The sequence below is a fragment of the Lotus japonicus genome, chromosome 1, assembly GCF_012489685.1.
Source record: "Lotus japonicus ecotype B-129 chromosome 1, LjGifu_v1.2".
Classification (NCBI taxonomy): domain Eukaryota; kingdom Viridiplantae; phylum Streptophyta; class Magnoliopsida; order Fabales; family Fabaceae; genus Lotus; species Lotus japonicus.
Window position 1 is genome coordinate 23,308,077 of NC_080041.1, and position 26,694 is coordinate 23,334,770.

The 26,694-nt window shown below is 43.4% G+C and overlaps 2 protein-coding genes across 2 annotated transcripts; one reads left to right on the forward strand and one right to left on the reverse strand.

Moving 5' to 3' along the window:
• Positions 1–18,449: 18,449 nt before the first annotated feature.
• Positions 18,450–21,873, reverse strand: LOC130730387 (protein FAR-RED IMPAIRED RESPONSE 1-like). The gene is made up of 5 exons (XM_057582391.1): positions 21,085–21,873; positions 19,801–20,984; positions 19,407–19,714; positions 18,798–19,334; positions 18,450–18,487 (listed from the first exon to the last, which is right to left on the reverse strand). Exons 1-5 carry the CDS (start codon positions 21,346–21,348, stop codon positions 18,450–18,452), a joined length of 2,331 nt encoding a protein of 776 aa, XP_057438374.1. The 5' UTR covers positions 21,349–21,873.
• A 1,893-nt stretch (positions 21,874–23,766) lies between these two features.
• On the forward strand, positions 23,767–26,434 carry LOC130734186 (transcription factor bHLH94-like). Its single transcript, XM_057586534.1, has 3 exons — positions 23,767–24,772; positions 25,208–25,645; positions 25,924–26,434. The coding sequence occupies exons 1-3, from the start codon at positions 24,269–24,271 to the stop codon at positions 26,020–26,022; spliced, it is 1,041 nt and encodes a 346-aa protein (XP_057442517.1). The 5' UTR covers positions 23,767–24,268; the 3' UTR covers positions 26,023–26,434.
• Positions 26,435–26,694: the final 260 nt, after the last annotated feature.

Sequence of the window (26,694 nt, forward strand, 5' to 3'; positions counted from 1 at the left end):
TAGACCTCATTCCCAACTCATAATATTCTTACCTATGAGTTAATGTTTCCTATTGTCACCTGGTAAACCTCAACGCAACCTAAGACTAAGATGACTGATGGAAGGTTGTTTCTCTCATTAACTAAATTCACACCAACTTCTCAATCCGCATGCAAATCCTAAAAAGCATCATATTGGAAAAAAAAAAAAACATGAACGCGCAAAGAGAATTAATAACTCAGATATAAGAATTTTTCCCCTTTCTATGAACTAAGCATACATGAACCCATATAAATTTCTCAATCTATTTATGAATTAATATAAACCCTTTAAATCACCAATCAACCAATTGAAGCATTAAGCGTAAAGAGAAACACCAAATAATAAAAATTCGCAAATTATAAATGCATAGAGATGTATCGAATAAGAGTAATAAAATCAAACTACATCATCCCAAATAGTAAAATTGAGTCAAAGACAACAAAAAGTTGTAAAGAGAAAAGTGAAACCCAAGATAGAGCGGAGCCATAGACGTCCGGAGAAACTGTCACCTTTCTCCATGACCCTAACACCGGCCCTCAGGGCCTAGCCTTCCTCCCCACCAAGAAATTGCCTTCAAGAGTCTCCCAAAAAGTGTTTTTTAGGTTTAGAATAAGAGAAAAGATGAAAGATCCTCAAAAAAATAGGTAAAAACCGGATTTTATAGTGATTTTTCGTAAACTTATACGTATTTGTCTTTTCTGATGCGGAAAATTATCTAGCTTAGTCACGCCCACCGTAAAAGGGTGCACCCTCACGAGTCTTGCACACGATCAGCTGCGTGGGCACACCATAAGCTCATGGACGCGCGACACACTGGATATGAACTCCTGCCGCGACGAATTTCTTTTACTTTTTCCTCCTTTTCTTTTTCTGATTTTCTCAAATCTTCTCCTAAAATAACAATAAAATAAAATAAATAGAAGATAAATATAAGATAACAACTTATAATAAACTTATCTAATCCTAAGTTAAAGTAAATAAATTTTAATAATATCTATAAAAATAATATAAAATGTAGAAAAATATTAAAACCAAATAAAAACATTAAAATGCATGAAATAAGCCTAAAGTGTCCTAAAATGACTGAAATATCCTAAAAACCAAATTAAAATACATATAATTAAACTAGGAAAATACCCTTAAATCCTGGATCGTCACAATGCTTCAATAATAAATGCGATTGTTGAGACCACTGGAGGAGCTACCTCGAATAAAGGGGACTTTAGGTGCTGCGCGTTGGAATCTTTCGCTTTGGACGGGGTCGTAACGTGCCTAAACGCATGAGGTGTTGCGCCTATTAAAGGATTTTCCTCAGAGGAGGAGGATTTTTGGGTCGTGCATCATAAGCTTTCACTTCGGACGGGATCCTTAACGTGCCGGAACAAATGAGAAGGCTATTGAAACGAGGCCTTATAATTGCTTCCTTGCACTTGTCTAGTTGACATGGTGTTAATTCGTTCATCTGACTTCATTTTTATGAGACTCCTGCTGATGGACTTGGGAAGCCCCAGGTTGTTTCTTGGTTTTGGTGAGATTGGTACGTGAATTTGTTGTGCCCTAAGTAGACTTTCTTATATGTTCATGTTCGCAGTGTCTTCTTTTAGAAATTAATAGTTTTCGCAAATTCATAACTTTATTGATAAGGAAATTAAATGTTCAAACAAGATAACTTTGCATAAAATAAATTTTTATGTAGGAAATTCAATCAAAGATTGATATTTAGGCAAGTATTTTTTAACTATATTATCTTCTTAGGCTAGTGACGTTCTAGTGCCTCAGTAGTTCTGTAGCTTGAACGCTCCTTTTCGGTAATGCTGACAACTCGATATATATAGCCGCTCCTAGTTTGGATCCTGTTGGAATCAAGTGTTATAGTCAAGTCTCATATCGGATAAGTCAGGGCAAGAGGGGGATTTTATAAGGAGATTGACCCATAAACCTAATGCCTTAAGGTTTTGGGTTAAGATGTGGTGTCCAAGATTTCTTTGGTGTCTCCCCTTGGCCTTGACCCATGGGTCCTCGTCGTGACTCTCCCCAACAAGTGGTATCAGAGCTGATGGTTTGTGGGATCATGGTAACAGTTGGATAACTTCCGCAGAGGGGCCGATGGTTAGTAACCATGGTAACGGCCGGGTAACTTCTGCGGAGGGGTCGATGGTTAGTAACCATAGTAACGACTTCTTGTGTCGAAATTCTTCCTAGAAGTGTGGCTAAGCGGTGGGTTCCATTGAGCAGCGAACGACGGTATAAGGGTGGATATGCTTCTGCGGAGGGGGGCCATGATAATGTGGTGGTTACTCGCACTTGAGGGGGAGATTGTTGAAAATTCAAGTGCGGAGTTGGAGTCCCACATAGGTTAAGTTTGGATGAGGAGAAGACTTTATAAGAGATGTGACCGATAAACCTAACGCCTTAAGGTTTTAGGTTAAGATGTAGCGTCGATATCTCTTGGTGTCTTACTCCTCGGCCCATGGGCTCCCATGTCTCCCCCAACAAGTGGTTTAAGAGTCGATGGTTCGTGGGACCATGGTAACGGCTGGATAACTTCGGCAGAGGGGACGATGGTTAGTAACCATGGTAACAACCAGGTAACTTGTGCGGACGACCGGAGTCGATGGTTAGTGACCATAGTGACAGCTGATAGCTTCCGTAGACGGGAGGACCATGGGTGATGTGGTTGAGGGACTCACACTTGAGGGGAGATTGTTGGAATCAAGTGTTAGAGTCAAGTCTCATATCGGAGAAATCAGGGCTACAGGGGGAGTTTATATGGAGATGGACTCATAAACCTAATGTCTTAAAGTTTTGGGTTAAGATGTGGTGTCCAAAATCTCCTTGGTGTCTCCCCTTGGCCTTGACCCATGAGTGCTCTTCGTGACTCTCCCCAACAGATCCAACTTCCCCTTCTTGGTATTTTAGGGCCTATTATCTAATCTTCACAAGAAGAGGTCTCCAGAGGGAAGTTTCTTGGGACTAGTGTCATATTATAGCGTGCTTTGATCTTCTGTTATGCTTTCGCTATTCTGATTTGAGCTACTTCTTTGAGGTCTTCCACTTGATCCAAGTTTTCTTGCAACATTTGATCATTTTCCATGGATCTGAATGCTTGAACTCGTCATGACAAATCGCTAGAATGATCGCTTCCTCTCGTAAGAACGCTCAAACAGTTGGAATCAAAAGATTCACAAACAATATTAGGAAGAATAGGAACCCTAGACATTTTATCGCAATGCAGTAGAAATGAAAGAGAACTAACTGATTAAAGAAGAAGAAATGAGGAAATTTACTTTTAAAGGTATAAATGTGTATTTATTCTAAAAGTAAATCTATTTCTTTTCAATCTCTATTCAACTAAATAAATAGATAACATAAGAGAGTAATCTCTCTCCCCTTTCTCTTGTTTTTCCACCATACCCAATAATCCACAAAATCAATCTATTTTTCATCCTTTTCTTTCTCCTCACATTCTCTCTTATTCTCTCTTGTCTCTTTCTCTCTTAAACTAAACAAAGCCTTAAGTTTTCCTCTATTTTTTTTAACAATCAAACAAAATTTCAAAGTTGTTGTTTAATGAGCAATAATGATAGGAGTAATGATTCATTCACACCTCACATTCTCTTCTATTTCATTTTCACACATTTTTTTTTATTTCTCTTAGGTGAAGGAGGATAAATAGTATGAAGAAAAGATTATTCTTAGTAATTAGCAAATTGACCTGTATTTAACACATGACATTCATCATCGAATCCCATAATCTACAACTCATTCTGACACATTCATAGGAATGCCTGTTGGCTTTGGATTTTTGCGTATTAGATTAATCATATTCATATAGTACTCGCAGATCAAAGACTGCTGCAGCAACATATAATAAACATATATGAACGGAATAACGTGAAATTAATTTGATTAGATCGATCATAATTAAACTAGTATTGTGGTGTTAACAACATTCTGAAGAAGAAGGACCCGCGAAAAACAGGGAAGAAATTAAAACCTACAGAATGTCTTATCGAGATATGTGGTCAAATGGTATTTGTTGATTAGTACGTAGTTTGTGTGTAACACATAACAAGTAGCATGTTATTCAATCATCGATTAAAGTAAAAGCATCACGATTCTTACATTTGCATGAAACACTAAAATAAAAAAACGTATAATATTACTTGAGAATAGTGTAGAAAGAAACAGCATCGTGTTTGATGGTAAGAATATGTGGTCACATGGATTCCTCTGAAATGTGAACTTGTCCTGACGCCTGCTGAACTAAGTTGTTTTGGCTGTTGTTGCCTTTTTCCTTTTCATTTTTGCTCCCTGGTTTGCTCTGGTAGTAGTACTATGGATCTACCTAAGAATCTCTGAGTTTTCACCAGCTTTTGGTGACCTTTCCCTATTCCATGTCCCAAGTGTCAAAATATAATGATAGGAAAAACTAAATAAAGAATCAAGACTTAATGTGTTATGTGATATATCTGAAGAAAAATAGAGCTTGACAAGGGACTTCACAATCAACCCTAACAGAGCTGCATGTGTGGTATATTGCTACAAAATCAAAATTTATTCACACCTCAAATTTCTACACATTTCCGGTTTTAGAATTTCAAATTGAACTTAGTGAATTTAATACCCGACATGGAATATATGACGGTTTGATTTCTTCGTAATAGATTTAAAAAAACAAATTAGAAGAATTTTTTTTAATAGGATTTCTGACTTTCAAGGAATTCAAAAGGAAAGACTAAATATAATTTAATAACATAAAGAACTTTGTAATTAGTCTCTCATGGAAGCCATTATTGAGTTAATTTGGAAGGGCTAGGGGTTAGTAAGATTCTCAACCCTAGCTAGGGTTGAGTTCGGCTCAGGCCAGATCGTTGCACACTAGGCTCCTAGGAGGTAATTGGATGAAAGACATGATAGCCCCAAACAAAGAGCAGGGGTTGAAACCAAGAAAGTGTCCTACTTGAGGATCCCATTCATAAGGATACTTTTTTTTGTCGTGGCGCTTTGGTTAGGTCGACTACTAGACTGTTATTCCATCAAATTTGTGAGAAGCCGCCAATCTCGTATTTGATACTAAGCCAACAGCCGTGAGAGTAATCTCTCGCCCCACGGTCAGCGCACTAAGTGGCCAATGAATTTTTTCTATTCGCAAGAGTTGAGATTCGAACCCCAACCACTTGTTTAAAGGATGCAACTACACCAACTCACTTTTATATTTCAACATTATTTTTTATTCCATTATATTTTTACATAGTTTTTGCTATCTATGCCTTCTTTTTCTATTAGTATAATTGTTATTTATCTCTCCTCTAAGATGGAGATAAAATTTAGGTGTGAAATTTTGTTCCCCTAAATATAAAGATGTCGACAATGCACCCCTGAAAATAACAATTTCACCAGGGGAGATGACTGTACTCACAGTGGAGACCCTGCCCTTGTTGATGAATTAGCATCTGCACAGTTTATCGTCCTGTATATAGTTTTCAATTTGATTTTGTCCCCTTACCGACCAACTGCTTGGTTTCACACACATTTTTCTGATCTCTTTTTTTTTGTCAAACCTTTTTCGGGTCTCTGGATCTAACACTTGTAATGGGTACAGAGCTTTGGATAATTATCGTTGATGAAATTTTCTGGAGAGTACTTTGCCCAAGTCGGTATTTGAGGATGTGCCTTCTTGATTTGACATAAAAATAAAAAGCATACCATAAGAGAACAGTGCACTACATCTTTTACGTAAAACCTTCAGACATTGCGTTACGTGTCATTTCACTTATAAAATGCTTAACATGTTTTTTTAGATCTATTGTTGGACATCTTAACCATACTTAATATCACAATAATCTCTTACCTTATGTGAAAGACTTTTGAAACAAGAAGTTGTCATCATGTATGGTTAAAGCAATTACCGACACATACTATTGTCAGACCAAAAGAGATGTTTAAAATTATGCGAGATCTCCACATTGGTCTAATGGACAAGTCATAAGTACACCACATTTTTATGAAAAATATTAAGGCATTAAGTGTATGAATCATGTCACTTATAAACTGCTCAACACATTATTTTTCATTCACAGGCGATTTCTTAATCACATTTGATATCACAACACCTACAATGTTATATGTGAGGATGTTGTGTGAGGGTGTGGCACTACATACTTGATGATTATCTTGGGATTGGGAATGTAAACTATTTTGAGGTGATTTTGAGCTGCTTATATAAAGTTTAGTTCACGCTTTAGTGAAAAAGAAGTAGGTGGGGTGGTCAAGGGTTCAATAAGGTTTTTTTGGGTCACCGAATGATAGCTCAAATTCCTAGAACATTTGGCGCCGTCTGTGGGGACCGATAAACTTTCTAATCCCATTCACGTGGATTGATTGTGCAAGAGGCTATCTCTGATTACGATTAGGCGATTCTGCAGTTTTCCGATTCTGATTCTGTGACCGGCGTTCGTTTTTCGATCGAGTTTGTGTCATTCCTGGTTTAGATGGAGACTCGACGCAGGAAGCAGCATCATTCGCCGGTGCGATAGCGAATCTCGCCGCCTCGGCGGCCTCAGCGAGTTGTCTTGGATTCTCCGATGCGAACAGCGGGAGTACAGGCTACACGCACTTCTTTGCCGCATTCTCCTCCTCCATCACCACCACCTCCTCCATCGCCTTCGCAGATCGGATCTCCGGAGCGCTCACCGGAGAATTCACCTACTCCTGAGCGACAACCGGCAGTGACGCAGGAGGAATGGCGCCATATGCTGCGCAGCATTGGCGACATCCAGCAGCGGAATGAGCATTTACAAGCTCAGTTGGATTTCTACCGCAGCGAGCAACAAGACGATGGAGGCAGAGAAGCGGATTCCGTAGCTGAGTTCCGTCCGTTCTCGGAGGACGTTGAGAATGTGGCGATTCCAGATAATATGAAAACGTTGGTTATGGATTCTTATAGCGGGGATTCTGATCCGAAGGATCATCTTCTGTATTTTCAACACGAAGATGGTGATAATTGCGATATCAGATGCGGTGAAGTGCAGGATGTTTCCATCGACTTTCAAATCGACGGCGATGGCGTGGTTCACAACTTTGCCGCGCGGATCGATTTCGAATTTCAGAGACTTCTCATCCAAGTTTCTAGTACAGTTCTCGGCGAATAAGAATCAGCAGATGACGATCAATGATTTATACAACATTCGCCAGCGAGAAGGAGAGTCACTGAAGAAGTATATGGCCAGGTACAGCGCTGCATCGGTCAAGGTAGAGGATGAGGAGCCTCGAGCTTGTGCTCTAGCATTGAAGAATGGTTTGTTACCGGGAAGGTTGAACAGCAAGTTGACACGCAAGCCTGCACGTTCAATGGAAGAGACGCGTGCTCGCGCTAGCATTTATATTCTTAATGAGGAGGACGATGCTTTCAAAAGAAAGCGCGCGAAACTGGAAAAAGGCGACACGTCACCCAGGCGCGCGAAAAGAGATAAGTATGGCGAAGGCAAGGGGGATGGCCGGCGACAGAGAGAGGATAAAGGAAAGGTAGTGGTAAAACCGTCCAGGGAACAGTTGTATCCACGGCGCGATGATTATGAACAGCGCCGGCCTTGGCAATCTAAGTCTCATCGCCAGCGGGAAGAGACTGACATGGTGATGAATACCAATTTAACGGATATGCTCCGCGAGGCGAGAGACGCACATCTAGTGGATGAGCCAGAAGCCCCAAAGTATCAACCACGGGACGCCAATCCCAAGAAGTGGTGTGAATACCATCGGTCCATCGGGCATGACACGGACAACTGCTGGACTTTGCAGCGGGAGATTGACAAGTTGATTCGGGCGGGACACTTCAGGCGCGATGGGCGAGGGGACGAGCGTCACGGCGATGAACGTCAGGACAATCGTTCCGGTGCTGGACAATATCGAGGAAATCGCCAAAGCGAGTGGCGCTACAATGGCGATCGCAACAAAGCGGATAGGCGAGAGGAGGAGCGAACAGACAATAAGGGCGAGAAGAAGCAAGAATCAGCGGCTATCGCCACAAGAGGGGATGATGACACGTTCGCCCAACACTCAGGACTGCCCGTAGGGACCATAAACACCATCGCCGGAGGATTTGGCAGTGGAGGCGACACCCACGCGGCGCGGAAACGTCATATTTGTGCAGTTAATTCAGTTCATGAAGTTGCTTTCGGATTCGAGCACCCTGACATAACAATCTCGATAGCAGACTTTGAGGGGATAAAACCTCACAAGGATGACCCAATAGTGGTGCAATTAAGGTTGAATAGTTTCAATGTTAGAAGGGTACTCCTGGATCAGGGAAGTTCAGCTGATCTTATCTATGGCGACGCATTTGACAAGTTGGGACTGACTGACGATGATCTGACTCCATATTCGAGAACCTTGGTGGGTTTTGCAGGAGAGCAAGTAATGGTGCGAGGATTCATTGATCTGGACACAATATTCGGGGAAGATGAGTGTGCAAGGGTCTTGAAAGTAAGGTATCTGGTCCTCCAGGTGGTGGCATCTTATAACATCATCATTGGGCGAAATACATTGAATCGCCTCTGTGCTGTAATTTCGACAGCCCACTTGGCGGTCAATTATCCACTAAGCAATGGCAAGGTTGGTAAGCTGAAGGTCGACCAGAAGATGGCGAAGGAATATTATAACAATTGCCTCAACCTGTATGGCAAGAAGAGTGCATTGGTTGGACACAGATGTTATGAAATTGAAACTCCGGATGAAAATCTTGACCCACGTGGCGAGGGGCGAGTGAACAGGCCCACCCCAATTGAGGAAACAAAGGCGCTAAAGTTTGGCGATCGCACCTTGAAGATTGGGACCAGATTGACGGACCAGCAGGAGACGCGCCTGACAAAGTTGCTAGGCAAGAACTTAGATTTGTTTGCCTGGAGCTGCAAGGATATGCCCGGAATTGATCCAAACTTCATCTGCCATCGATTAGCATTGAATCCAAGTGTAAAGCCAGTTTCACAACTCAGGCGGCGCTTGGGCGGCGACAAGGGAAAAACGGCTCAGCAGGAAGTAGACAAGTTGCTGGCGGCGGAATTCATCAGGGAGGTGAAATATCCGACGTGGTTGGCGAACGTCGTGATGGTGAAGAAGGCGAATGGAAAATGGCGAATGTGCGTGGATTACACAGACTTAAACAAGGCATGCCCAAAGGATTCTTATCCCCTTCCCAGCATTGATAGTCTCGTCGATGGTGCCTCGGGCAACGAATTGCTTAGCTTGATGGATGCTTACTCTGGTTATCATCAAATACGCATGCACCCGGCAGATGAGGACAAAACAGCTTTCATGACCGCCATAGTCAACTATTGGTATCGCACCATGCCGTTTGGATTAAAGAATGCTGGGGCAACCTACCAAAGATTGATGGATAGGGTTTTTGCTGGGCAGGTTGGGAGAAACATGGAAGTTTATGTTGATGATATGATCGTTAAATCAGCGCGTGGCTTGGACCATCATCAAGATCTGGAAGAAGCATTTGGCGAGATAAGGAAGCACAATATGCGCCTAAACCCGGAGAAATGTTCTTTTGGTATTAAGGGCGGCAAGTTTTTAGGCTTCATGATCACGTCCAGAGGAATAGAGATAAACCCAGATAAATGCAAGGCGATTCAGCAGATGAAAAGCCCCTCTAATGTGAAAGAGGTCCAACGTTTAACAGGGCGAATAGCAGCTTTATCTCGATTTCTTCCTAAGTCTGGTGATAAATCCTTCCCTTTTTTCAAGTGTCTTCGAAAAAATACTGCATTTGAGTGGACGACGGAGTGTGAAGAAGCTTTTGTTCGCCTCAAGGAACTCCTGTCATCACCGCCAATCTTGTCAAAACCAATGCAGGGACACCCGCTGCACTTGTATTTTGCTGTGAGTGATAGTGCTCTGAGTTCTGTGATACTGCAGGAAATAGATGGCCAGCAGCGAATTGTTTATTTTGTTAGCCACACACTCCAGGGCGCAGAGATCAGATACCAGAAAATTGAGAAGGCGGCACTAGCGGTCCTTGTCACCGCCCGGCGGTTGAGACCTTATTTTCAGAGCTTTCCAGTGAAGGTGCGGACGGATTTGCCTCTGAGACAAGTGTTACAAAAGCCGGATTTGTCAGGAAGATTGGTCGCCTGGTCGGTTGAATTATCTGAATATGGGTTACAATATGATAAGCGAGGCATAGTTGGCGCACAGTCACTGGCTGATTTTGTGGTGGAGTTGACCCCAGACCTAGTTGAAAGAGTGGACACCCAGTGGACTCTCTTTGTTGATGGATCCTCCAATAGCAGTGGCAGTGGCGTGGGAGTAACGTTGGAAGGACCAGGAGATCTAGTATTGGAGCAATCGCTGAAATTTGAGTTCAAGGCAACAAACAACCAGGCAGAATATGAAGCTCTAATCGCCGGATTGAAGTTGGCGCTTGAAGTAAAAATCGGAAGGTTGTTGATAAGAACGGACTCGCAGTTGGTAGAGAGTCAAGTGAAGGGAACTTTCCAGGTCAAGGATCCCAATCTGATCAAATACCTTGAGCGAGTGCGATATTTGATGACACTTTTTCAAGAAGTTGTGGTAGAGTATGTTCCTCGAGCAAAAAATCAACGGGCGGACGCGTTGGCCAAATTGGCGAGCACACGGAAGCCCGGCAACAACAAAAGTGTGATTCAGGAAACACTAGCGTGCCCCAGCATTGAAGGCGAGCTTATAGCATGTGTGAACAGAGGGGCGACGTGGATGGGACCCATATTATCTATCTCTGCGGGGGACCCGACGGAAGTGGAGCTGTGCACGAAGGAGCAACGGCGAGAGGCGAGCCACTATACTCTCATTGACGGACATTTGTATTGTCGTGGTTTTTCGACGCCGCTGTTAAAGTGTGAGCCGCCAGAGAAATATGAGGCGATAATGTCTGAGGTGCATGAAGGAGTATGTGCAAGCCACATCGGGGGAAGGTCTTTGGCCTGCAAGGTGTTAAGGGCGGGGTTCTACTGGCCCACCCTAAAAAAGGATTGTATGGACTTTGTGAAGCGGTGTAAAAAATGTCAAGTGTTTGCGGATTTGTCCAAGGCACCGCCAAAGGAACTGGTAACAATGAGCGCCCCATGGCCTTTCGCCATGTGGGGTGTGGATTTGGTAGGACCATTTCTGACCGCCAGGTCGCAGATGAAGTTTATATTAGTGGCGGTGGACTACTTTACTAAATGGATTGAAGCTGAGGCCCTAGCCAAAATAACCTCTGCAAAAATAGTTAACTTTTACTGGAAGCGCATTGTTTGCAGGTTCGGGATCCCAAGGGCGATCGTATCCGACAACGGGCCCCAGTTTTCAAGCAACCAGATAAGGGAATTTTGCAAGGAAATGGGCATACAGATGAGGTTCGCCTCTGTGGAGCATCCGCAAACGAACGGACAAGTAGAATCTGCAAACAGGGTGATTCTGCGCGGATTAAGGCGACAGCTTGAGGAAGCTAAGGGAGCCTGGCTGGATGAACTCCCTGTGGTACTATGGTCGTACAACACCACTGAGCAATCTACTACAAGAGAAACTCCCTTTAGAATGACCTATGGGGTAGATGCTATGTTGCCGGTGGAGATTGACAATTTCACATGGCGGACTCAGCCGAATTTTGAGGGGGAGAATCAAGCCAATATGGCGATGGAGCTGGATCTTTTGTCTGAAACGCGTGACGAGGCGCACATTCGAGAGACGGCGATGAAGCAGCGCGTGGCCGCCAAGTACAATAGCAGGGTTCTCCCCCGGGATATGCAAGTTGGCGATCTGGTCCTCAAGTGGCGATCAGGAACCTCAGGAAACAAGCTGACTCCGAACCGGGAAGGTCCCTACCGCATTGTCAAAGTTTTTGGTACAGGGGCCTATCACTTGGAAGAGCTTGATGGAAGGCGACTACCCAGGTCATTCAACGGTTTCAGCCTGCGCTATTATTACAGTTGATCGTGGACGAGAAAGCTGGAAAGGTGAAGAGCTCCAAGGAAGAACTTCTGATGAACAAAATGAATTCTCCAAAGTTAGATGTCTTCAATTTTTCAAAAGAATATCTCCAAACTCTCCAATATATCGCCATGACAAAAGCGTGCTCTTTTTCTCCGAAAGAAGTTTTTTAACGAGGCGCTCCATCAATAAAACGAAAATTCATGAAATTCATGTCCAAAGATTCCAGGGATTCCCTGACGATTGGAATTGCCGATCGATATAAAGAATTACGGCGATCACTAGGTGGGACAAGCTTGATCCCCAAAGGGGCTTGCTGGAACCCTGAAGGCGGCGGCGATTCCACAAATGGCCTTTGATGCCTGGGAATCTCCCCCCGGAAAGTCTGATGTGATCGCCGGTCCCGTAAACGATGTGTTGGGTAAGTCTCGCCAGAATACGACGAACGCCATTAACTAGGCAAAAGTCTTGGGACCCCCAAATGGCCATTGGGACCCAAGCATTGTAAGCCCCGAGCGGGCAAAGCCCCGGGCGAAGCCCTCAAGAATGGAGGCCATTTATCCCTTTGTGGAAAATGTTTAAAGTCTTGACGGAGAAATGTCAAGCAATAAGCCCTAGTTAAAATTAATGCACGAAATCGTTAGGTGTAATTCAATTACATGATGCGTGAAAAATAGCGCAAGATATAAGGTCGGCGAATGAATAAGGTGGAAGGCGAGTGCTTGGTCACTCAGGATGATGAGTATTTTATTACTCCGGTGCGTCGGGGCGTTTAACTATGAAATTCATTCTTAAATTTTTTAACAATAAGAATGCAGCGATTTTCGAAGGGGCAACAAAAAGATTTACGGCGAAAGCTATCATTCAACAAAATTTACAAAGTATTTAAAAGCGATATGAAAGCAATGGCGAAAGGGTTACTTACATATAGAAACAACAGGAAAGTGCATTACAGAGGGCAATAAAGGCTAGGTAAAAATTAAAGTTACACTATTTATTATTTCTTTCTTCTTCTCCTGTTTCTTCTTCCTCCTCTTCAGTTGCGGTCCAGAAGTGTTGATCAATCAAAGGAGGATCATCAGGACCAACCAGTCCTTCAGTGGTGATTTCTTTCATTATTCCCATGGCGCTAAAATCAAAATCCGGGAACAAGTGTTGAGCCTGGTCCTTGGCGAGGTAAAAGCCGCGCTCGCGATTGTCATAGGCAATATCAGCGGCTTGTTCCCTCGCCTCAGCGGCTTTAGCTTTCTCCACCGCCAGCTCGCTCTCTAACTCTTTGATTCTCGCAAGATGGGAAGTAATCTCAGCATCTCTCGCGGCGAGGGCTGCCCCATGAGCCTCGTCCGCCTTCTTGATCTCTTTAGCAGTAGCTCGCATCACCGCCTCCAGATCTGCCTTCGCCGAAGCCAAAGACTCAGCAGAATTCTCCTCCTACTCCGCCAGCGTCTTCTTCGCTGACTCCAGTTCAGCGCCCAATATTTCAAGCTCTGACTCCTTGGCAGCCAGCGCCTCACCTTTGGCGGCCAGGTCCTTCTCTACTTGATCTTTTTGCTTTTTGCAAGCTTGGAGGCTTGCATCAAGGCTGTCCGCCTCCTCCTTCATCAGCTTCAGATGGTCTTCCAGCTCGTCGATCTTGTTCCCCGCCGCGCCAATCAACTTGTCGGCCTGAACCTTTTCCTTTCCCGCTTGATCCAACAGTTTGTCGAAGCGCTTTTTCCAAGCAGCAGCGGCTTCTTGGTGCTGGGCACTCTCAGCCTTCAACCGTTCAGTTTCAGCAGCGGCGGCGTTGAAATTGTCAAACGCGTGGGCAAAGATACACCCAGCGCGTAGAAGACAAGCAAGGGTCTCCTCCTTGGTCTCATTAATACCCTGGCTCGAAACTTCTTTTTCTATGGCGTCACGGTTGAGGCCGGTAAGCAAGAACTCTGAAGGTTCAATGGCGTTGGGAAGCATGTTGTAGTAGCTAGAGTAGCCGCCCTTGTTGCCAGGAGCTTGCTCAATTCGGGCTGCTTCGAAGGTAGGGGCGGCATCAGGAGGGGGTCTTTCTTCTTTGACGAGGCGGGTGAAACATGGAACGCCCATCATTCGTTGGAGGCGGGCTAGGAGGTGCGACTTGGCGAGGGGGAGACTTGGGGGTTTTTTTTTTTTTTTTTCACTTTCTTTCTCCCCAGCGGAAGCATTGGAGAACGCGGCAGCGGTTGTGGCGTTGATGGCGGCAAGCTTCTCAATAGCTGAGGGTTGAGAAGTGTTGGTGGTTGTGCCAGCAGTTGATGACTGGTCAGCAGTTGCGGTTGTGGCGCCTATAGTGGTGGACTTAGAGGCGGCAACGGTGGTTGTACCAGCGGTAGCGGAATTGGGAGCCGTGACAGTGGCAGACTCGGTGGCCGTGGCGGCGGAAGCTTCGGCGGCAGGGAGTTGCTCTTCCCGCCAATCGGAGACTGGGAGCTTGCAATGGTAGCAGTGGCGGCAACATTCTTGCCTTTGGACACGGCGGCAGCGGTGGGTTGAGCGCCGGGGTTGGAGGAGACTTTGACTAATCTCCTCCTCTTGGGGGCTTGAGTGCCCTCGGGTTGGCTCTCAGCACCGCCCCGTTTTTTCCCGTCGCCCTCAGCGTTGAACTTTGGAGAGAAACGGGCCATTTTCCTCTCGCGGGCTTTCAAGAGCTCGGCGTTGGTGAAGTTCATATCTTCTGCAACAATAAATAAACAAAAAAGGGGTCAGTAGCAACATAAGGGGTAAGAAAGAAAATGATGATGAAAAAACGAAAGAGAAATGGCGATGATATAAATAAACTATAAATGACCTAAGTATTTGGGTGTCCTTGAGAGGCGAGCGCCCTCAAGGACTGTTGCGCAGTCAAGAATAGGAAGCGGGGCGAGGAGATTCAAAAAGGCTTTGTCGTTGACAGACAAAGATTCTTCTGAAGGGTCGGTAATCCCATTGGGCTTCTCCGTCCAGTAGAGGGGAAAAAGGGCAGTCCCGTCCCTAAGGGTAAAGGCCTCAGGATAGACGGGGTGAACCGCCACGCGGAAGTATCTCCGGGCGAAGGAGGACTTTGCGTTACTCTTGTAAGGGTTCAAGCACTTACGGCCGGCTCGGGCCTTTAAAGTGATCCATCCTCTATTTTTGATTGACTTGGAGTCAACATCGTAAAGGTAGAAGAAGCTGGTGGGAGATGGGGCGGTGCCAACAGCGGCGCACAAGATCAGCACCGGATGAAGGCCCAGGCGTTGGGGTGGAGTTGACAAGGAGCCGCGTTGATATCATGGAGAACGGTTTGAACGAAGGGCGAAAAGGGAAGCCTGACTCCAAGTTCGCCAAACATATACTCATATGCAAAGAAAAAATGGGATCTCTTCACACCGTCGTCGACCCTATGAAGCCAGGGGCGGTCCTCAGCGCTGCAGGGCCAAATCCTGAGTTTGTCGTTTATTTCATCATCGTCAGACAAACCGCCAAGGTTACTCACGAATTCCACGATAAGCTCCCTATCCTGGAAAACGGAGGGTTGGTCTATAGCTTCGTGGGAGGGTGCTCTCTAGACTGGAAGGGGCAGGGTCGAGAAAGTTCTCAATCGGTAAGGGGGAATTTCCGGGACCTCTAGAGGGAGGCCGCCGGCTGCGGTAGAGTCAAGGTTATTCTCAGAAGAAGAAGATGTGTGATTAGGGGAGTTAGGGTTTGAAGCCATCTTTGACAATTAAATGAGGAAAAGGAAAAGACAAGTAGAGATAAGATGTAGAGATAAGGGAACGAGGACTCACCGGGTAAGGATGTGAAGAGTGGGTAGCGGAAAGGGTGAAAGGCGACGGCACCAGAGCGGAAGTTGGAAGAGGGAGCTTGGTAAGCGATAAGAGAAGTAAAGAGAGGTTTCGAAAAGGGATGATTGTAGGGAAAAAGGGTTTTTATAGGCAAAGGAAGGGAGTTGGAAGGGTGACGCGTGGTGGACGCGTGTGGAAGGTTGGAAGTCATTATGGCTCTTGGGAAGTGGGACGCGTGTGATGGGGAGTTACTGCGCATGATTGGACAATTATGAGGAGTGAGGTGACGGTTGCGGAGAAAGGGGGAAACTGACGTAACTGACGTATCACATGGAGCAGTTAGAGATTTGGAAGGTTTTTGAAATAAGGGAAAGCGCGAAAGGCCTCGCCACCATGAAGACTAAACGCCATCGCCTAACAAGCGATGTCGCCAATGAAGTTTAGCCGCCTGCCAAGAGCATCGCCAGCCAACACTTGGATGATCAGTACATGTTTAACGCCTCCCACCTAGCCCGCCGACGAAAGACGCTCGCCTACTCCAACTAATCGTCAGTACAAAGCGATCGTTCCCGCCGTCTGCGGACTTGTGGACTTGCCGGTTTGGGTTGCTCGCCAAGACCAGTGGACTGGGCGACTAAAGAGCGGAGGCTACCATACGACCGTCTACTGGATAGGGATGTTGGAGGATCTTGGTCGAGTGTGCGAGTACGCGTGGGGCGCGATTGCGCTCGCTACGCTATACGACCAGCTTAGTCGAGCGTCCAGGAGGGGGACGGCCCAGATGGGAGGTTTTACCTCGCTCCTGCTAGGATGGGTCTACGAGTACCTTTCTGACCGCGTCATTATCCGTAGGGCGGATCCGGAGTACTCGCAGGACCAGCCTAGGGCGCGGCGGTGGGCTATGTCCCGGGTCGGGCATGCAGGCCTTGATGAGAGGCGAGTCATGCTCGATGAGCTGACGGTGGATGACGTTATATGGACCCCATTTGAGGACCATCGGGCTCATCGACCACGGGATCCGAGGGCCATGTATTCTGGCTACATCCGGTCGCCATTAGGCCGTGTTGTTCGACGGCATCTACCAGAGAGGGTTCTGCGCCAGTTTGGCTTCATACAGGATGTCCCTCGACACCCCTCTGAGATCCAGACGTCTGGGTCCCTTGCTGAGACCGCAGATGCTGCCTTTGCTGAGTTTGCGCCGCACCTCCGCCCTCAGGGGATCCCCGCTACATATCCGGGAGAGGCTGTGGAGGATTACATGAGGTGGTACAGCGCTGTGTCCCATCGGTTCATCATCCCTGATGATAGGAGGGAGGAGTTCAGTGCAGTGGTAAGTTTGAATTTTATTTTCCATTCAATTGTGATTTTTTGTTCATGATATTTTATTTGTATCTAATGTATCTACATTATTTTTGCAGACTGTTATGCGTCGGGCCGTGGACTTGTTGGAGCAGTCACTCGAGGTGCCAGATGCTCCTGCAGAGGGCACGCATTCCCGATCCCTCACTGAGAGGGCGCTGGATCTTATTAGATCCAATGCCTTCATTGGTACCCAGGGGGTAGCCTTTGCTGCTGTCCGAGGAGCTAGAGCTGCAGGAGGCAGAGGTCGTGGAGACAGAGCGCGTGGAGGCAGAGGCCGTGGAGGCAGAGCCCGTGGAGAGGGTGCTCCTGCAGAGGGTGCGCGTGGAGGCAGAGGCTGTGGAGGCAGAGCCCGTGGACCTAGAGGTCGTAGAGGGGCCGGTAGGGGTCGGGGTGAGTGATTGACTATATATTTGTATATTTTTTTTGTATTTTTATATTATGACATGTGACTCTTTGTATTAGGACTCTCTTTATATTAATCATGCTTTCTATTTTCACTCATTATATGCCGACTCTTGTATTGAAAAAAACTCGTATAACTACACCGTAAATAATCAAAGGCAGGATAAGTAACATAAATAATTCATGGCAAACAGTTTAAAGGGTACACGAAATTATTCAGAAGCAACACGAAAACAAAATTAATCCTCAGTGATATCGATGAAGTCGTGGGGTCCGCTATCCTGTGGAAATACTTTGACTATGTTGGGCAACGTTATATTCAGATAACGAACAGATTTACTCGGTGCAAACACAGCAACCTGCAAGTAAATTGCAAATTTAAAAGATTAATGCGTACTTGTTCAAAGGAAGCAAGATTAATGTTTAAGGTAATAGACCTTTTGGAGAACAAGAACAGATCCAACAGTTATGACATTCCTAAATTCCCCGTCAGTGAAGGCCTTGCGATGGACGCTAGCGTCAACGGTGCCCGTAGGGTCCTAAATCAATGCAATCGTGAGAGAAAATGAGACAACAAATTGACGGTTAAAGAAGTTGGACAAAAGCGAGCAAATACCTTGAGGGTAACTTTGGCATCTCCGAAACCATTGGGAGTGCATGATTTAATAACAGCAACAACACTCTCTACTCTCTCAACATTCGTTGTGATTGTGCCCAGCGGAGTGGCAGATTCCACCAATTGCAGGGCTGTAAGCCAAGCATTTGAATTGAAATCAGGATCGGTTTCGGTTGATCTGTCTTCGAGAGCACGCCTCACAAATTCTTGGGTCGGAATGAGTAGTGTGTTAGGGTTGGATCTACGCCCATACATGGCAGCCTGGACGGCGCCAGCTGGCCCAGGAATGAGAGGACGAGAGCTGCTAGAAGTGCTGCCTTGACGTTTGCAACGGCGGACTAATGCATCCCAGTCTTGTTCCATTGTTTTTTTTTATCTTCGAAAGCAAGACATGAAGAAAAGGATGAAGAAGAATAAAGAACCCAGAGAGATTTATAGCAGAATGGTCAAAAGATTTATGGTGTTTGGTGGATAATACAAGTGTGGTTGGGGTTGGTTGGTGGTAGATAGTAATGTCAGGTTTCAAGTTCGTCATTTAGTGGATGAAAATGACAAGACTCTGATGATGGGGTGGTTGGAAATGACAGGACTCTGATGATGGGGTGGTTGTAAATGACAGGACTCTGATGATGGGGTGGATGAAAATGTTTGTATCAGAGTCCTTCTTTGGTGGGTGGAAAAATGACAGGACTCTGATGATGGGACTATGAAAATGTTTGCGCCATCATCCTCAACATTCTGAACTGTTTGTATATATGGGTGGAAAAAGGCTGGAAAATGACCCATGAAATAGCTTGTATCAGACTTCTTCACACGCTTCTTCTTCTTTGGTGGTTGTGAAACCTTCTTTGCCTCTCTGATCTCCCTATCAACATGTTCAAAACCTGAAAGATCACGAGTCAAGGATCCTATTGCTTTATTCTTAGGTGGTATTTTCTCATTCGCCTTAAGAGTGCGCTTGGACCTTATCTTAACCGCAGGAGTACAAAGTGAACTGCTTTCAGGACAATAGATCGCTTGAAGCTTCCTCCTTACCATACTCTGCCCTCCAGTATCCAAAGAACTGAAATAATGTGTCAATGCCTCAACTTCTGGTTGCATATCTCCATGGTTCATGCCGCAAATATGGTTGCTGGTAGTATCTGCAACAGGTTCAGGTACATGCTCCCAACTCAGTCTCTTCCAGAATGGATGAATTGACTCATATGGAATTCTTTCATAACCTGCAAGTTCACAAAAGTGTCACTTTCAATAACAAATAGAATTAATTGACAAGAGAGTGGTTGACCGGTGACCTGCAAGTTCACAACCGCAAGGTAGTCCATGAGTCTCTCTCAACAAGCAATCGCATCCGCCGTAGGACTTCATTCTTATATGTTCATCGTCGATGAGCTGCAGGCATTTGTTTGACACAAATCCTCTAATATTTGTGTAAAATGGGAACATGAAAATGTGATCAATTCTGTGAATACTGCGCTCAAACGATGCTAATATTTCAGTATGTCGATTACATGTCAAACTATGCGACGCATCCCATGAAGTGGCCAGGTCACCCTTGCAATCCCGTAACATCTTCTTCAAACTGGCATGTGCACCCTCAGCCCTGCAAACAACAAATAGATATCTTATTAACAACAATCTATCAAATGAACAAACAACGCATAAATTAAGCTCATGTAATTTTTTTACCTGTTACTTGTTGTTGTTCCAAAGTGCATCACATGATTTGTCCATGCCTTGGCGAATTTCTCCTTGTGAACCAACCATGTAGTAGAACAATAGGAGGTAAAGTTGCTGTATTTTGCCTTGCACATATTAAACAATTGCATCCATTTCACTTCAAATTCTTCAACTGTTGCAGCATCCACCACCTCTGTCCACTTCATCATAACCAACTCAGCAAAATCATCTGTGCCAACATAGAGTTTGCACTTTGCCAAAACACACTTGTTGATGTGCCACAAGCATAATAAATGTGTAGTGTTAGGAAGGCTTTGCTTAGCAGCACTCAATAAGGCAAGATCCCTGTCAGTAACAATCACCTTAGGCAACATGGCTTGATCAGCTAATAGAGACTTCATACACTCCAGTGCCCAAACGTAGTCATCTGTGCCCTCATTAACAATGTAGCAAAAGGCTATGGAGTATGTCTTATCTGTGGAAGTCAGTCCAACAATCTCAAGCAAGGGAATTGCATATTTGTTTGTCTTGTATGTGCAATCCATAATCACTACATATGGAAATGTGTTGAACAGTTTGATAGCATTTGGATGAGCCCAAAATACATCCCTAATGACTTCCGATCCAGGCTCATGTCTTTCAAAGTGGACATACTTGTCACCGTCCAACTTCTTCAACAAGTGTTGCATTTCTGTCAATCCCCCGCGGAGGGATTTTCTTAACCTCTTGCAAACACCATAAATCTGAGATATGGTAGTCAAGTTTGAAGGATTGTTTTCCTTCAAAGTCAACAACATCTTTCTCGGTGGAACCCAACTCCTTGTCATTTTTCCCACTTGCTCCTTCTCTCCGGGTTTTAGACGACCAACAAAATTGTGCCCAAGTAGTGACCTAGCTGGTTCATGGTTGTGTATACCTTCCATCACCTTTAGCCGCCAATCTCTATCTATGCCATTTTTCCTAGGTCGTCCTTTTAGTCTAAAAGGACAACCTGTCTTTTGTGATCTCGTCCCTTCAACAAGGTCAGGGTCTCTATAAGGAACATATTTACCATGCTTCTCGCACCCCAACATGACATAAGCTTTTCTGCTTCCATTCCCACCATAATCTGACTTTGTGATCAACGTAACATATCCATTTTCAATCGCAATTCCATGAACCCAATTGATAAGATCATCACGGGTAGGGAAAATCTGTTATAATAATAAGAATTGATTACAAGGGTGATCAAGACATAATAAGAATTGATATATTACACTCTCAAAACAATGCAAAAATATGTTCAAAGAATACCTGATCAGTTGCAAATAAATGCGAGACATCTATACTTATACACGGGGGCACAAATGCTGGTGGTGGCACCTCTGTAGTGGCCTCTTCAGGTTGACCATTGTGAAATCCAGCTTCAATCAATTGTGACTCACCAAAGAAAAATGAATCTGTCATCCCTGGAAGAGAATACGGAAAGTTACATTCCATACTCAATACGGAAATATACTTTCCATACCGAATACGGATTGTTACTTTCCATACTGAATACGGAAAGTACCTTTCCATATTCAATACGGAAGATAACAATCCGTATTATATCACGACTCAGAATTCAAAAACCCATCCTTCTAACTACTTAAACTACTTAATCTAACTACTTAAACTACTTAATCTAACTACTTCCACTACTTAATCCTACAAAATAACAACAAATAAACACATAGACTTACCTCTACTACAACACTTGTTGTAGTGGTGGAGAGCTTGGGAAATGAAGGAGTGGATGGTGGTGGAGAGCTTGGGAATGAAAGTGAGGTAGGAGAGGGTGAGAGAGAGGGTGGTCTGGAGGCATTGAGGAGGTTCAGGGGGGCTGGTGAGGGGTTGGTGAAAGTTGGTGAGGGAGGAGTAATGGTGGAAAAAGGGGGAATCCTGTCAGAGTTAAATACGGAAAATAACTTTCCGTATTCATCAAAATATAATACGGAAAGTACCTTTCCGTATTCAGTTAAATTGAATACGGAAAGTACCTTTCCGTAGGGCACTTTTGGGTTTAAAAAAAAAAGGTGGGGCGCGCAGCCCCATAGGGGAGGCCCCAAACCCAACTCCCCTTCACTCCCTCTTCCCCTGTCAATTCCAAGGTCGTCCTCCGCCGCTGCTTCGCTGTCTCCAGCGAAGTCTCAGTCGTTCTCAGCCCTCATACACTGACGGCGCTGTAGTGTAGGAGAATGTCCCCTTGCTACTATTCAGCCTCAGCCTTGACGACGATAGCAAAGTGGCCTTGTTGCTGAGGATGCTGTTGCACGCGTCATCAACCTTCTTATCCGTGCCTCATTGCATGATTGTCGCACGCTCTGGGCTTGACTAATGAGACTAACCACACAAATCTGTGAAATCTTAAAACTCACCTCACTAGAGGGAATATCATAAATGAAATTGGTGGTGCCAAGGTTAAGATATTGCAAAATAGCACCAACCGGTCTAAATTAAATCATGAGGAATCTTGTTATTTAAGTTGTTGAGGGAGAAGTGAAGATACTCTTGCTTGGAACTGTTTCGGGAAACCCTTAGGATGAAGTTGGAGTTGAATCAAGGTGTGTGAGGCTTTTGAAGGGTGGTGTATCGGGTGATGTTGGCATTGGAGAGGGTGAGTCTAGTGACGTGATCTCTAGCCTAGAATAGAGGGTAGAGAAAAACAAGCACCACTTCTTCTGGATCTGCATCGCCGCCGCAGCCACCCTTGGTCGCTCTTGGTCCTAACACATCTGAAAATGGAAAGCAAATCCTCTAGAGTTGAACTCTCTCAAAAACTGGAAAGCAACTCCTGTATATATTACCAGTTTCAATCCACAACATTGAAATTTAAGTGACATTTGGTCACATTCTACTCTCCAACCTTAAGGTAGTGTTTGGAAACTGAACGGGACGGGACGGGACGGAACAGGACTGAATAGAACAGGACAGAACAAGACAATAATGTTCTATACATTATATTTGGCAAACACAACATATACAAAACAGGATCATAGGATTATTTACACATATACCCCTATCATATTTAATGTTTTTCTATGTATATGTTGCTTTAATTTCATCTCCTACAAGTTATTCACGCAAACCTAAAATTAGGGTAATATTGCATGAAAGATTGGTCACACCACTGTACTCTTCATCTTTTGTTATGCTAGCAAATCATATATGCCAAGAAGAAACGCATATAAAATCAATTGAAAATTAAAGCCATTACGTTGTGGACTATGGTAATATAATATGAAGCGATTGGAATCCTAATACAGGAACGAATTAAGAATTGGAGCGATTGAATTGTTACTACGGTTGGGAGCAAATACTTTGTGCAGGAAAATTGGAATGCAGTTGCAGAATTTTTTTTTTGGAAGATAGGGCTTGATGTGAAAAAGAAGTGTAGAAAATAAGGAAAGATGTAAGAATTAACCTAGGGGTAATTTTGAATTTTAGTTGAGTCTCCCGTTCTGTTCTCCTCCGTTTCATCCTTTTCAATGGAACCAAAGTGTTCCATTCCAAGAGCTTTTTGTCATGTTCCGTTCCCTTTTAAAAACATGGCAAACATGGAACATAACACATATGTCACGTTCTGTTATCTTCCCACCTGTCTACCAAACGGTACCTAATAATAAAAGAAAAAGGAAATTGTATGTTAAATATAAAATTGTTCATCTACTTTGATCCATGAAAGGTAATCATGTTCAAGTCAGAATATTTATATTATAGTTAAGCCAACTCTCATAACGATATTTTTTTGATATACAATATTTAAGCCCAAAAACATTACTTAAGAAAACATATACCACTTGAACCAGTTTAATGTCTAAGGAAGTCTTATACTATTAGGTACTGTTAATCCATAATTTGGACTTTGGAGGTTCTGTTTGCCTTTACAAAAGATAGTAAACATCATTAATTTATTGCTAACACTATTATAAATAGAAGAGGATTAACAAATTGCCAAGAGAATCTTTCTGTGTTTACCCCGTGGGTCTGTTTGTGCGATCAAGAAAATGGTCTACAAGTAGAAACCTCACGTGCAACAGAGCTGTAGCTTTTTGTTTGTATGAACAATCCTCATCGAGATTTCAAGAAAAGGGAAGGAGGGATCAGCTTTGTTCATAACTTGATCTTAAAAAGGGTCACTTTGTTTGCTCTGTTATGAACTTAGTGCAAAGTTTCTTTCTCCCTTTATTTTTCTTTCCCAAAACTCTTCTTATTTAGCACTAATCATTGAACCTCCATCTTCTAATTTTCTCTGCCAACACTTTTCTTAAGTAGTACCTATTCTCAGATTAGATCTTCAGCCTAAACTTTCCCTTTAAGCCTCTTACATCACTACTCTCTTCCTTTTGTTTTTCTCTCTCAAACTTTTTCTCTGCTTTAGTAGTGTTTCCTTTGTGAGGTACAAGAGTCCTCTTCTTACCTAACAATTTCAACATTTTTCAACAAAAAGTGATAAATAATGGCCTTAGAGGCAGTGGTTTTCCCACAAGATCCATTCACATACAATTACAAAGATTACTTGTACTCTTTAGTTGGAGGAAACCCTCCAAGTGAAGGATCAAACTGGAACCGCCACGAATACGGTTCCTTTGCAGAAGAAGAGAAAGCACTTCTGGGAATCATCAACAGTAACATAGAGCACAATCTCCATGCAAATTGGGACTCTTCTACTTCTCCTTCAGTGGTTCAAAATGTCAAAGATCAATGCGATTCACACTCATCCCCAGAGGCATGCATCATCGATTATTCCTCGCCCGGAACTGACAATCTTCCTCCTTCCATCACCACTGCGGCCACCGTCACCGGTCGGCGTAAAAGGCGCCGTACCAAGAGTGCGAAGAATCAGGAGGACATCGAAAACCAGAGGATGACTCACATTGCAGTTGAGCGCAATCGAAGGAAACAGATGAATGAGTACCTAGCTGTGCTCAGATCCTTGATGCCTCCTTCTTATGTACAAAGGGTGAGTTTTTGGTTACTCACTTTTGGTTTATGATGTGTTTGGAATTGTACTTGAAGTACTTACAATTGATTCTTCATCGTATAAGTTTCAACAGTTGCTTCCCCATTTAAAGCTTTGATTCAAAATTTATTTTGGGTAAATGTGATAAGTTGTTGAATTTCTATAAAAAAGAAAAATTGTCAACAAGGTCTAGCATAACTCGTAAATAACTGAACCCCTTAAGCATCAATCCAAAGTTCGATTCATGAGTCATTCATGTGAAGAAGGATTTATTGAGAGAGGTCTGCATACTTAATGTGATCTTCGATGCACCAGAGATATTGTGATAGCTAGCTAGGAAACCAAAATTTAGCATTCACTCTAATTTTCAATTTGTTTCAACCTTGTGTTAATTACTTAAGACATTTATACATAGTTTGGTTGGTTCCAAAACAGGGTGATCAAGCTTCTATCATTGGAGGTGCCATTAACTTTGTGAAGGAGCTAGAGCAGCTTCTACAATGCATGAAGGGGCGAAACATCAAAACAAAGGAACAACAACAACAATGGCATGAAGATGGTTCATCTTCATCGCCCTTTGCTGAGTTCTTCATGTTCCCTCAGTACTCTACACGTGCAACATCGGAGGGCAGCACGAGCTATCCCAACACGTGCTGCGAGGCAACGGTGGCACAGAACCAGAACCGGCCACCTGCCGCGGCGGACATAGAGGTGACCTTGGTGGATGGTCATGCCAATATTAAGATACTGTCAAAGAAGCAACCCGGGCAGCTTGTGAAGATGGTTCTTGGGATGCAAAGTCTTGGTTTCATCATTCTCCATCTTAATGTTACTACTGTGGAAGATATGGTACTTGCTTCTGTTAGTGTGAAGGTATAGCCTTGCCTACATTTTTGCCAGTTTCTCCTACGTTTCTTTTTTGTTGTGTTCTTATGTTTTTTTACTGGGTTAAATATGTTTTTGTCCCTACATGATAATGAATTATTAGGTTTAATCACTCAAAAAAAAATTCTTTGAAATATATTTCTACATTTGGGAAAAAGTGAATTATTTTAATTTGTCTCTTTAAGGAACTAAAATGCCTATTGAGATTTTTTATTTTACAAAAAAAGTGTTAACTGTTTTTGTCATTATATTTATTGGAATGTTAGGTAGAGGAAGGATGTGAGCTGAACACAGTGGATGAAATTGCAGCTGCTATGAATCAATTATCAAGCACAGTTCAAGAAGAAGCTGCTAGTTTCTGCTGAATTAAATTTTGAAGAAATATTATTAAAGCCTTTCTATCCTCTATTTTTTTTTCCTTTATCAGCTTGTAACCTCTATTGTCAACAACTGTGCAAAACTAGTATCAAAATCCTAGTAGAGAAATCACATTAATATATAATAAGGGATAGTAGTGTGTACATGCATCTACATTTCAATAAGCTAGAAGGAGATGCTTAATAATAGAGTAATATATAGTATAGGTTTTGTTCTGCTCTCCCAGCTACCAGAAATTAGCCTGGGAACAAAACAGACAATCGGAAGCGACACGCAATTTGTGTTGTGGGGGCTACCTGCTCGAAGCGTCTATCCACTTGTGAATTATTAGCCTTTTTTCAAGAGAACAAGCATCATTTTATCTTTTGAAATTGAATAAGCATCTTAATTTCATTGGAATGTTTGTGTTGTGGAACTCTTACATGTATATTTCTTTTAGTCTCTAAAAGATTTCAACAAACTCAATTATTCCCTCATGCCACGTAAATGAAAAACTTCAAAGGGGAAAAATACAAATAATGTCTCACGCTATCTCTAGCTAATTTAAAAAATTGTGTTGTTAATTATTTTATTATTATAAATAATTGAAAAAAATGTAAATTTAAAATTTATTATTATTTATCATTATTATATAGTATTATTATTTATCATTATTGTAT